At 36.0% G+C, this 13231-nt stretch overlaps 1 protein-coding gene across 1 annotated transcript; it reads right to left on the reverse strand.

Moving 5' to 3' along the window:
• Positions 1 to 1413: 1413 nt before the first annotated feature.
• On the reverse strand, positions 1414 to 5278 carry LOC103439943 (protein LONGIFOLIA 1-like). Its single transcript, XM_008378594.4, has 4 exons — positions 4553 to 5278; positions 4285 to 4373; positions 3030 to 4142; positions 1414 to 2602 (listed from the first exon to the last, which is right to left on the reverse strand). Exons 1-4 carry the CDS (start codon positions 4761 to 4763, stop codon positions 1826 to 1828), a joined length of 2190 nt encoding a protein of 729 aa, XP_008376816.3. The 5' UTR covers positions 4764 to 5278; the 3' UTR covers positions 1414 to 1825.
• Positions 5279 to 13231: the final 7953 nt, after the last annotated feature.

Consider the following 13231-nt stretch of genomic DNA (forward strand, 5'->3'; position numbering starts at 1 on the left):
CGGATTCTGGGTTTCACGGGGGGAAGATAAGGAGGGGGGTTAATGGGATCTGGGTGTGGGGGGATATGGGATTGGGGTTCTTCTTCTTTTTCATTTTTTCTGGGTTTTGGGTTGAAGGTGCAGGTATGAGTTTTGGGCTGAAGGTGTAGGTATGGGGGCGAGGAGATGGGAGGAAGAAGAAGGAGGAAGAAGAAGAAGAGAAGAAGAAAGAGGAGGAGGAGGAGGAAGAAGAAGAAGAAAAAAAAAGGACCGAACCAGAAGGAGGAAGAAGAAGAAGAAAAGAAGAAAGATGAGGAGGAGGAGGAGGAAGAAGAAGAAGAAAAAAAAACAAAAAAAAGGATGATCGAACCCCTTGCAACCCAGAAGAAGAAGGAGGAAGAAGAAGAGAAGGAGGAGGAGGAGGAGGAGGAGGAGGAGGAGGAGGAAGAAGAAGAAGAAGAAGAAGAAAAAGAAAAAAAAGGGACCGAACCCAGAAGAAGAAGAAGAAAGAGAAGAAGAAGAAGAAGAAGAAAAAAAAAGGGATATGTGGCAGACAGGTTTTTTAAAAAAAAATTAAAAAATTATTTTATTTGCCACGTGGCAGACATTTGGCAGCCACGTCAGCATTTAACAGATCCATGGATGGAAAATATAACGGTTGTATGAAATTGAAATAAAATAGTACTTGAGGTATGAAAGTGAAATGTTTTAAAGATGTTGTATAAGATTGCAATAGACCTCAAACCTGAGGGGCTACTATGTAATTTACCCATAAAATTATGACATGTGGACACATAATAATGTGTAAAGACAATGTGAAATGGTTCGTTATGTAAACGTTTCGTTTCTTTATGGTTCATATTATGCTATAAGTTTTTGAATTATTATGTGTTCACGTGTCATTATTTTATTAGTGGTTATAACTAACAAGTAAGAATTGATGATGAAAAGACTAATTTGCCCTTAAATTTGACGAAATGGTTGACTGAATATAACGGCAAGGGGTTAATTGGCTTTTTCTTTCAAATAGTTCATGGGTTATTTTTTTTATTTTTTTATATAAGTAGTTCAGGAGGTTAATTCAAACTGGGATAATAGTTTAGGAAGTCAAACCGCAATTTATCCTAAATAGACATTAGTTAAAAGTGAAGACCAAAAAATAAGGAGTGTGTGTATTTAAAAATTGCGCATGAAACGCAACTGATCACAGGTTTTGGTTGACATATTAATCAACTTACAAGCTCAGACCCCATATGATTTAAGAACCAAATCCTTTATAGATTCTCCTGGCATGTACCCTTTGCAATCCCAAATACAAACAAATTGACAAATGAACATAGAAAATGAGGAGTTTCAAACCCAAAACGCATGGATGGAAATCCAGTCCCTTACTTATTTTCAGTTAATAGTAATACAACTGAATGCACCATATATGTAAATATTAACTTAATATTATAATTTATAAAATTGAATCTGTTCAGAAAAAACAAGATGTACTTGTAACTTGGAACTTTATATATAAAAAATTTGAAATTAAAAGAAAGCAAATATACAAATTAGAAAGGGGTTGGAGAGAAGCGAATGGATTCCTCTGAGGGTCGTCTGCCAAGGTTGTCGGGCTGTCAAAACATTCAGCCTCCTCCTGGCTTTTTACAGCTCCCAATCTGCCACGACCCCCACAACCACAACCCCACAACTCAAAACTATTCCCCCGGACCGATAGCATCTCATCACGTGATCCACCCATGTGACCCCAGTCCTCTCCTCTGACCCTTCCTCCTGCATACAACCCAAACCTTACCATGCTATGTTGCCGTTTTGGACTAAAATCTTGGGGATGTAATACTCAAAACAATAGGGACATAGCCGTTTCATGTATGAGAGTGTCTAAAATGTCCTTCTCTACCTCCCTAACAATCCCTTCTCCTTCTTCCTCAAATGCCATTTCGCTCTGCACCTTTGATTCCGGCAAGTCCTTGTCGATTAATGCATCGATGTCATCGAGAACTTGACAGTCAACAGATGGGAAGCTCTGAATTTTGTAGCACAAAATGTTGATCAAATGCGACCCATTGATACGCATACCATTGCAATGTTCAAATTGAATATTATTTGAGCTCGTAACCCATGGCTTTAAGTTGATATAGGGTCTCAAAAATTCCACCAAAATTTCATCCACAAGGTGAAACAGTAACTTTCTGTTCCACCTATGACCAAGCTGACTGGAAAACTCGTTTTTACCGCTAGTGGTGGTAATACTAGTGGTAGAGAAAGAGTGTTCGAGGTGGTAAAAAATGGAGGGGTCGAGGGGATGGGAAGGAGAGAACCAATTTGTGAAGGAGACTAGGGTGTCTTTATCGATGCCAGTACGGGCTATGATTCTTGTGACGTACAGGTGCATCTCTGCCTCTGCTCCACCAGCACCGGTGGCTGATCTGATGGTGGTGCCGGTGTTACCGTTAGGAATGTCGCCGGTAAACTTGATGCAGTCTTGGGTGGCGAGCACGTGGGGGGGCCGGGACACTTGTTGATGTTTGTAGTACGTTTGGCTCGTGGAACTAGATAACCGTGACGGCCTACGTTTCGATTGTTGGGCGTCAGATATTACTTGTTGTGCCTGCTCCTTTATTTGTGTAACACATTGCAACAAATAATAATAATAAGTTAAAGAGAATAGAATCATAAAATGGTAAAAGTACTTCTATGCTTCTAGCTACCAAGAATAATATGCAAAATCGGTACAGATATGATCTTAATAAAATTTTGAACCTATAAAATCAAGTACGAATATGTAGCATGACTGTGATTAACCCATGTACTCGTGCATTAGAACCATCGACTGGGTAAAAAAGTCAGTTTGACAGGGTTGGCCACAGCTATATATGATCAATTCTAACAAACTAATAATTTCGACTATCATCTTGGTAAAGAAAAGTCAGTTTGTTAAGACAATGTAACTAACGCTTGCACCGGCATTAGAATAGTTTGGACTATCGATCTGATAAAGAAAAAAGGGAGGAATTATGTAGTAATGTGTCCGACGTGCATACCTGTTTTGGGGGAATTTTGGTAGCTGGAGGTGAAGGATTTTTCTTGACAGGAAGAAGGGTAGGGACATTGCTTGACAACAATAATTGGGTTTTCTTGCATTTCTTGTCACCTGGAATAATATGATTATTCTTGATGGCTCTTGTAGCAGTTGATGGACTCACGAATGCTTCTTCCTTCTGCTTATTCTTCATCCTTGGACCGTATCCAATATCATCTGCTAATTTTGGTCTGCGCTTCTGAACTGAAGCAGTCTGGCTTTTCTGCTTCTGCTGCTGCTGTTCTTCTTTCAATGGCTGCAAAGGCTTTGGCTTTAGAGGTAAAGACGAGAGAGGTGATTTGGGTTTTGGAGGAAGGGCTTGAATTTGATCTTTGGGACCGTTGGACTCCAAGAATCTGATCCTGGGAGAACAAGAAGCTGGAGTACTACTTCGTTCCTTGGCAAAAGCACTCTTTGAAGCAGCAGAAGCATTAGCATTGGCAATGTTCTTGGATTTGAGTTGGAGAAGCAGCTCATCTCTGCCTTGCTTCTTGTTGTCTGTGTCGACTGATGGTCTGGAGGTGTTTGTGATGTCCAAACCAACTCTCCTACTCATACTTTCTCTCACCTGCTTCACAATTTGCCTAGCGTAGTGACTTGGGCTTTTTACGTTCTCATGATCCCCAAAATTAATCAGCTTTAAGTCCCTCCTATTGTATGAAGACTTGGAAAAATCCAAGTCCTCAGAAACCCCAGCATTCTCCTTGTTGATTTGAAGCGAAAGCCGGTGGTGAAGATCAACGTCTGATCTTCTGGCTGATGATATCCTTGGAGTCTCAGGCAATGAGCGGGTTCCGTCTGCAGTATTCATGTCACTCGTGTCGACGACATGTCGTCTTGCTCTACCTTTGAGTGGTTTGCTGGCCTTTGAAATTTTTTTATGAGTGGTGGTGCTGGATGATGAAGTTGAAGAGGGTGAGTTGGTTTGGTCAGGAAGAAGGTCAAGACCCATTAGCCTTGCTACCAAACTTGGAGTCTTTGTCATGCCTGGTGAGCTAATATCTGATGAAAAATCAATTGAAGAAGTTCTTGCTTTGGTTGTTTTGATCTGCATACCCTTCTGGAATTTCAAAATCTGCAAACACACAAAGGGGGACCATTTCCATCATTGCTTTCATCATTACTTGCTTTTCCAAAGAAAAAAAACGAAAAGGTAAACAAATTAAAAAACTAAAATATGTGTTAAGAGTTCTTCTGTGACAAATGGAAGAACTTACTGGACGGTTTAAATTATCTTCTTCTTTTGTGATAGATGATAATGAAGTCCCTTCTGATGAATCCAAGCTGTTCCTAGGTGCTTCAACACCTAAAACAAATTCGGAAATCTTAATTATTAATAACTCACACATAGGAGCGCTTGTAACTCAAGCGATTAGGAGCATTGGTGGATGCACCTAGAGTTCTAAGTTCAAGCCCCCTCAGCAATAAGAGAACCAAACATGAGAGAGAGAGAGAGAGAGAGAGAGAGAGAGAGAGAGAGAGGACCTTTTGGTACTGTGAGATCTTCTGGGTGGAAAGAAGGTTGTTGGTGGTGGTGGTGTAGGTTGGCAAGCTGAAGTTGGTGAAAGTCAAACAATTGAAAGACGGCACACATGCAACCAGAAGATGTGGTGATGTCTTTTTCTGGCCGTCCTCCACCACCTCTACCTCTCTTGGAGGACTTTCCAGAACCCCAATACCACTCCCTCATTCCCATAACTAGTAAAAAAAGGAGAAAACTGCTGCTTGTCTTTCAACAGAAACTAGAAAGATTGATATGGTGGTCTATGGATGGATGAAACCAATTGCTAGAGTTTCTCCAAAAATAGGAAAACAGGAATGAAAATTTGAAAATGACAGAAGCTAGAAGCAGAATTAGTAGTACTTGTGCTAGTGTGTGTGTTGATGACTTTCGAACTGCAGAGAAAAAAGTAAGATTAGGACTGGTCACGGTTTGTGAGAGTTTGGAGTGGAAAAATAGCAGAAGAAAAGCTTGTGGGGATGCTGTGATCACTGATCATCAAGAAGAAGCAAGAAAAGCGGATCCATGAAAGCATAAACCCACAGAGAGAGAGAGAGAGAGAGAAAGAGAGAGTTGTATTTGATTTGATGAAATTAATAAGCAGAGCAGTGTGAGTTTTTAACGTTTTAGGTATCTTTACTCTCTCTGTCTTCCACACACTGCATTTTATCTCTTTTTTATCTTAGTGGTTCATGACGCTCCTCACTCCCAAGCTTTTACCAGACCATTCAAGAAAACGAGAGATTTTTCAGGATGTAACCTCAATTTCATTATGTTATCAAAGAAAGGTTGTTTACGTGTGAAGCTCAACAGTCACACGTATAGGGGTGTATTGAGAGTTGTGCCATATCAGTGAGGAACAATGTTTGTTATGTGCTTATATAATTTTGGACTACTTATCATATTGCCAATTAGTTTTATGACGGAACCTCAATTTCATCAGGTACATTACGTGTCACTATGCAAATGATGAGATATATGTGTTAAAAAGTTAATAACTTAAAAAATAAATTTTTTTATCGTTTACATAAAAACACGTAATGTACTATTCGTGTTCCCGTTGCAATAAAAAATTTCTCTTAAAAAACAACTTCTGGTCATCTCTCTCTCAGATACACATCGGGAAATGGAATTTTTTTGGTCTGCAAAGAAATGAAAAAGATAACGATATGACCACGCACCTCCTCTGCTCTCTCCTTATATTCTATCTCAATCTCTCGACAGATTTTTCGGTGTATATACACACCACAGCGTGATTTTTCAGTGTACACTAGTAGTTCAATGAATGATCGCAATATTAAAAGAACAATATTTAGCTACTAAAAAATAAGTTAAAATTTTTAGTCAAAATTCTTAATATTTTAATTAAAGAGTTTTATACTTATGATCAGAATCGTTCATACTATGAATCACACTGAAAATATCATCTATGTAAAAAATAAATTAAAACTAAGATTGTCTAGTCAATTTATTGTAACAAATATATTAACGGTTCGTAATACTTTTACCAATATTGTTCATTTGTTATCAAACAGTTTGATGACTTTATGATCTTATTTTTAATTAATTTTTGGTAAAGGCGATCTTTATAGAATGATTTATAATTTGAACGATTATGATTATAAATATAAAATTCTATAAATTAACAACGAATAATTTAAAAAAAAATTGAGTACAAGTTCCTACTCATCATTAAATATCTAAATATTGTTCATATTAAAATATGAAAACTAATAAAAAGAGCTTGAAAACTTTGAGTTTTAATGATAAGGACAAAATAAAGGGTAAAGTGAATAGTACCATGATTGACTTTTTAGTTTAAAAATATGATTTTTCGTTAAAATGAACAGTACCGGATGTTTTTCGTTAAAATTCCCTATTAAAATGGTGACATGAAAGAACCAGTCATCTTGCTCACCCATAATAGAAAAATAGTTCAATACGTCATGATCATAAGTGTGCTAGTACTTGTTAAAATATTCCCGTCCTGATGATTTCTTATCTGTATATATATCTCTACATATATTGCATATGTATATTGTATTCTTATGTCTATGTCACGCATATGTATGTATGTGAGTAAGCTTAAATTAACAAGTGTCCAAACGATTTTGATATACGAGGAGGTGTCTTGGGGATCCGCGAGCATCTAAATCCAACCTGTTTTAATATTAAATGTATTTAGTTTAAGGACTTTCTTTTTTTTTTTTTTTTTTTTCAGTTTCTAGTTTCAGTTACTAGAGTTTAATTTTAACTTGCTACCCATGGTTAAGATCACTACTCTTTTCTCTAACTCGGGTAGGGTTTAACTTAACCCAGGCCTGAAGGACAGTACCATAATGGGTCAAACTTAAAGCTAAAGGTGCCTTTGATTTCAATAATTGAGTCCTTATCCTCATAACTAATTATAACTTTTGAAATTTTCACGACCTAAACGCTTGTTTTTATGCAAGTTTAACAACTTTTTGGGTTTCTCTCCTTAATCTCTTGGGATCAATTAAACCACGGCGTTAAGAAATGGATAATGTCAGGGAGAGCATCATTAATTAATAATTCAATCATTAACAACCAAATCATTTGGTTTACATAATTTAGTTTAAAATTTTAGTCTCACTAGCATTACCCTTAAAAGAAATATAATAGATTGATCAGTGAGGGAAAGAGTTGAGTTGAGTTTCTATAATACAATTAATTGACAATATAAGTAGTCTAATTCCTTATGAACCCTGCATAGTTTGGATCCTCACCAATGTGGGACTTTGTCCTTCCATTCCACATGCTCATCTCAAGTATGATGACGATTTTTCAAGCCTAACATGTGGCAATATGGGGAATAGCTTAACTCACTGATAAATCGTTGCATAGTTTGGATCCTCACCTAGGACTTTGTCCTCACATTCTCACAAGAGTTGACACGTACTGATAATGTCTAATTGTATTATTAGTTTTTGAATTTGGAATTAGTTTCACAATATTTCTTTTAAATATCGCGTCACATTGAAAAGAATTGAATCTTAGATCTGTCCTTATCTTTCAGTCAAATGCACATTCATAACAACAGTAAACTTATTTAATCGTAACCCATTACTCTATTCTCTCTCGATTACTTGAGCCAACCCTAAAGCTTGGATTGCGTAACTTCTTTTGATACTGTACTCTAAATATAAACCCATTGTTTACTCATATTCTTATTCCAATAATATCGATGTTTAGAGAAATTCTTACATAGCGCTAATGTACTGGCACTTATAATATGGTCACACATGATGATATAGAAGGGAGTGCACTAATTTTTCGTTAATTTCTTGAGCCAGTACATCATTTATGTGAATGGATTTCCTATAGGATTTGTATTTTTCTTTTGGGAGAATGAGCTTATTCTGCTCTTGCAAATAATATATCTTGATTGTATTAATTTAGGGATTGAAACCGTTCAATTTGTTACTTTTTATTTGTAGATCATTCTTATAAAAAATCATTTGAATTGACGATCATTTAGTGATTCAAATGTATAAAATAAACTAATGGTATAGGTACCAAGCAATGCACACCATAAATATAGTAATTATGAACACTGAATGGATTGTCGGTTTCATCACATTTTGTAACATTTCTAATTCTTAAAATCTATTTCATGAGAGACTGAAGAACCAGAAAGAATGAAAAAACAAGAAAATACAATTTGATTTCTGTTGAACATATCCAATTCATAGTATAACAGACTAATTAGCAGGTGTACGGTGATCCATGTATCATACTCACACTGCCGTAATTTCAGACAAAAACAAGGCAGTTTAAATTTCATACATGGAAAGTTTTTGGCCAATTTTTACCTTTTCATACATTTGCTATGCTAAGTTTAGTTTGTGCACAAGAAGTACAGGGACCCCATCTATGATAATACGCCAAATTAAATTCCTTTAAATTTAAAATCATGCAACTGAATTGTACATTTGTTGGACCCATCACGTTATATGTAACAGCTGGCTAGCTACATGCATCATCTATCTAAAAGTTATAGAAGGTATGAGATGTACTAGCACATTAAACGACTGAATTTGTATGATTAAATTTTGACAATCTTAATTTAATTTATTGATTTTTCATTAGATGACTGAATTTATCTGATTAAATTTTGATAATCGATCTGAATTTAATCGTTTAAACACCAATATATCTCGGCGTAAAAACAACGTCATCTCTCTCCCAACAGGGGAAGGCTGTCGAGGACAATTGGACAAAAAAAACCATGCCATGCGACCCCAAAACTGTGCATAGATCCCACTTGACTGAGATTTTTCGGTGCCCTCAGTAGGACCTTCTAGAGACAGGCCAAACCAGGTAGAGCGTCTAGTCTGGCCTATCCTCTTTATGAGAATCTCAGTGATCCTTCAATCACATTCGTTCATCATACATTATGCGGTTAGTTTTCGTCAGGTACTGTTTATATTCAATTTTAAATAAAAGAATTTACAATAATTTACTACTACAAAATGTACGATGAACGGATGTGATTTGAAGATTTCTAGAATCCTCACAAAGAGAATCCGGCGAGGATCGTCACTTGCTTAAAACGTTAAATGCTTCTATTCTTTCCTCGACATGACATTTTTGCCTTTTTTACGTTACTGGGATTTAAGTTGTTTGAAGAGGAAGGGAAGTGAAAAATATGGTAGAAATCATATGCCCTACCCAATTATTAGAAGTTGAAGAGTAGAGCTCTATAAAGATACACAAGTTTTATCTTCTAGTTAAACAATACCTAAATGCTGATAAAAAAAATACAATAAATTAATCTAACAAATGCATAAAAAAAATATTAGTTAACTCGAGCCGGTCTTCAAATTTTAAGAATACATGTAAAATGTATTAAGAGGTACCACTTTTCACACTCCATCCTCATCCTTAGTGATCAATATATTAAAACACATCAACCTGAATATAATTAACAAATGAATTAGGACAATTTCAGGTTTGGGAAGGACATGGTCACATGATTAACACAATGATATATAGTATATGAGTTTTGAAATTATTTTTTTATCATTTTTCAAACTTTATGAATCTTTTATTACCTTATCCTCTATCCATCTAATTTTTATAAGAGTATCAAATAAAGGAATGAGGTCATCTGATTCAGATTTTGTGCAAAACTTGGCAGATTCCTCCCTACATCATATTCCTGACTACTCACATTTGCTATAAATTGAATCTATCAGGGACATAAACAGAGAGAGAATTCAAATTTAAAGTGGTCCTGTCCCGGAAAAATAAAAATACAATAAAACAACTGAGTACCTATCATACTTAACCCAGCAAAAAGGGAAATAACCAAATTCATTGCCTCCTAGCTTATGACCATCAACTACGTACTTCATTTGTATATATTTTCTAAACTTGGTTTAAACGCAAAAAAGGGTAAAAAAAAAAACACCGGGAGACAGCGAAGAACGCCGAAAAAGCAGTACACATGCATATAGCTAATACAACGGAAGGGGAGAAGAGAGAAAGCATTAAAGGGTGGGGGTGCCGCCGCCCCAACCCAAGAAAGGAGTTTTTTTAATATTTTTTTTTTTAAGGAAACGATAGTAGGATTTTATTCATAGACTGAGAAACATTACAAGGGACAAGCCATCAAGGCTGAGGAGTTTCCTCAATAATTAAAAACCCAGGAAAGGAGTTGACAGCGCTGAGAAGGGATTTTAGGTTTTTGCTGTGCGAGAGATAAAAAGATGATTACCTATTAACTAAACTAATGCTATTATTAGGGTTCCTATAGAGAGAAAAGAAGAATCAATAATTGAAGATAGGAAAACAAGGAGATTAATTTTATGATAGAGACGTAGATAAAGAGAGAGGTCCCATAACATTTTTAACTTTTTGTGCACGCTAAAATCATGTTGCAGGTATCCATTATTTAGAGAGATAAGAGGAGTAGAGAATAAAAATTTGACCAAGTAAAGATATGAATTTTACAATCATACAAGTTTGAATTTCTTTCCTTGTTACAGTATTTGTATATGGGATTGCAAAGCTATCCCCAAAAATTAAAAAACCCATCTTTGCGATAACAGATTGTAAGGGCCTACGGGACAAGTTTGGGTCAGCCCAAATTATACAAACACGTTGATATTTATAATAAAGTGATAGCTAACGCAGCGGAAACAATAATGATGATATGATTATCTATGTAAACATTTTTATTTTGATAGACAAGAGGCTTAAATACTCACATCTGTTAACAATGCAGAAAAAGATGAACTATAACAGTTGCAGAAGATTTAAGAACAAGAAGGTAATGGAGCAAATAGAGGGAAGGCTTAGAAAAGTATTTTGTTTGTATTGAATGTATGAAAAACTTAAGAGAATTACAGAGAATGCCAGCTTCTATAGCTGCAGTGCCTTAGCCTACAAGCTAACAACTATCCTAACTGTCTAAACCAATTGCATCACCACATTACAACTAACTATGCTGAGTTGGCAACTGTTGCAGCACCATTTTACAACAAACTGTGCTGAGTAGCCTGAGTTGACATTTAGTCAATGATAGTCAACATCCCCCTCAATCTGAGCTAGGATCTCCCAACTTAAGATTGTAGCAATGCATAAGAAATAAGGGAATGTGTAAGCCTTTGGTTAACACATAGGCTGTCTGGTCTTCAGTAGGTATGTAGAGCATCTCCAAATCACCATTTTGCACTCTTTCTCGTACGAAGTAATAGTCCGTATCTAAATGTTTTATCCTTGAGTGAAAAATAGGATTACCACTCAATGATATAGCTGACATATTATCATAATGTATGATGGGTGGATAAGGGACATGAAATTTTACATCCTTCAAAATCTGTCTCACCCAAGCAATATTAGTTGCAGTATGAGCAAGAGCTTTATACTCTGCTTCAATTGAACTCTTTGAGACTGATGATTGTTTCTTTGATTGCCAAGACACATGATTGTTCCCAATAAACACAACATAGCCTGTCACATATCTTCTAGTGTTTAAATCAGCAGCCTAGTCTGAATCTGAAAAAGCTACTACGTTGGTTTATGACTTTGCTTAATACACTATGCCACGATTTATTATTCCTTAAAGATATCTTAGGATCCTCTTTACTGCCCCAAAATGTAAATTTGTTGGTGTTGTCATGAATTGGCAAACTAAGTTGACAACAAAAGCAATATCAGGCCTAGTGAAGGTCAGATATTGTAGTGATCCTACAATACTCCTATACAAACTTGGATCTGTAAGCATTGTCCCCTTTGAGGCAAGTAATTGGTTGTGACATTTGCAAGGTGTTGCAGCTGGTTTACAAGAGTCCATGCTTGCTTTATGAATCAAATCCCTTGCATACTTAGCTTGATTAACAAAGATGTCACCATTTTGGCCTATATTGTATCTGCAAACCCAGAAAATATGTAAGCTTCCCCAAATCTTTCAAGTCAAATACTGTAGCTAGTTCTTCAATGGTTCTCTGGAATTTAATAAAACTTGATCCAATGGGAATTATATCATCTACATATAGAAGTAGTATGATGGTCTCCCCATCTTTTGTCTTCAGGAATAAACTTGAATATGAGGGTGGCACAGAAAACCCCATAACTAAAAGATAACTTGTAAATTTTGAATTTTAAGCTCTTGGAGCTTGTTTCAGACCATAAAGTGACTTAATAATTTGCAGACATGTGTTGGATAAGAACTATCAACAAATCCCTAAGGTTGCTTCATATATACCTCATCTTGCAAATCTCCATGTAAAAATACATTTTTTATGTCTAATTGTCTTAACTCCCAATGATTCATTGCAGCAATAACAAGTATAATTCTCATTGTTGTATGCCTTACTACTAGACTGAAGGTTTTAGTGTAATCAACCCCATGTTCCTGAGAAAAGCCTTGTGCAACCAATCTAGCCTTGTACCTTGAAACAATACCATCTGGGTTATTTTTGACCTTGTAAACCCACTTACTACCCACAATCGATCTATTTTTAGGAGCTGGAACTAAGGTCCATGTACCCTGAGCTCTAAGTGAATCATATTCCTCCTGCATTGCGCGTTGCCATTGAGGAATTGATGTAGGTTTCCTAAAGCATGTAGGTTCAGTTGCATTTGTAATCTCTGAGATAAAGGAATATCTTCCATGAAATGAGTCTTCATCACTTAATTGTAGTGTTTGAAGTTCAGGAAAATTAGCTAGATAAGCAGCATAATGTTTCTTCTCTATTGCACCACTTCTTAGTCTTGTCACCATTGGATGACTTGAAGTAAGAATTTGATTCTCCATAGGCCCTTCAGAGAAAGAATGAGATATTGGTGAAATAGGTGGACGGAGTACCTCAAGTTGAGAACTGTGATGGACATGCAACAAAGGTGATTGAGATGTAACTTGTGTACCAGAGTGATGGTGATGATGATGTGGACTTTAACTTGCAAGATCAGAATTTACTATATTCATAGAATTGCTAGTTGTAGAGGCTGATTCATTTTGTTCTGAGACAACAAGATTTGTAGATCTCACTTGATTTGTACTACTAGACTATATTGTATTTGTTGAAGAAGTTGTGTCATTATGTCCGAAAACATCATGACTAAATTGTCTTGTTGAACTTGAATCTTCATACTGTGATCCATTCTCAATGTTTGATAATAATTCCATATTCTGT

Source organism: Malus domestica, chromosome 01 (genome assembly GCF_042453785.1).
Source record: "Malus domestica chromosome 01, GDT2T_hap1".
Classification (NCBI taxonomy): domain Eukaryota; kingdom Viridiplantae; phylum Streptophyta; class Magnoliopsida; order Rosales; family Rosaceae; genus Malus; species Malus domestica.

Coding starts and splice junctions, on each gene's coding strand:
- LOC103439943 (XM_008378594.4), bottom strand. CDS start 4,763: ATGGGAATGAGGGAGTGGTATTGGGGTTCTGGAAAGTCCTCCAAGAGA. Junction 4,374..4,552: donor AGATCTCACAGTACCAAAAG/GTCCTCTCTCTC, acceptor AATTTGTTTTAG/GTGTTGAAGCACCTAGGAAC. Junction 2,603..3,029: donor CCAAAATTCCCCCAAAACAG/GTATGCACGTCG, acceptor ACACAAATAAAG/GAGCAGGCACAACAAGTAAT.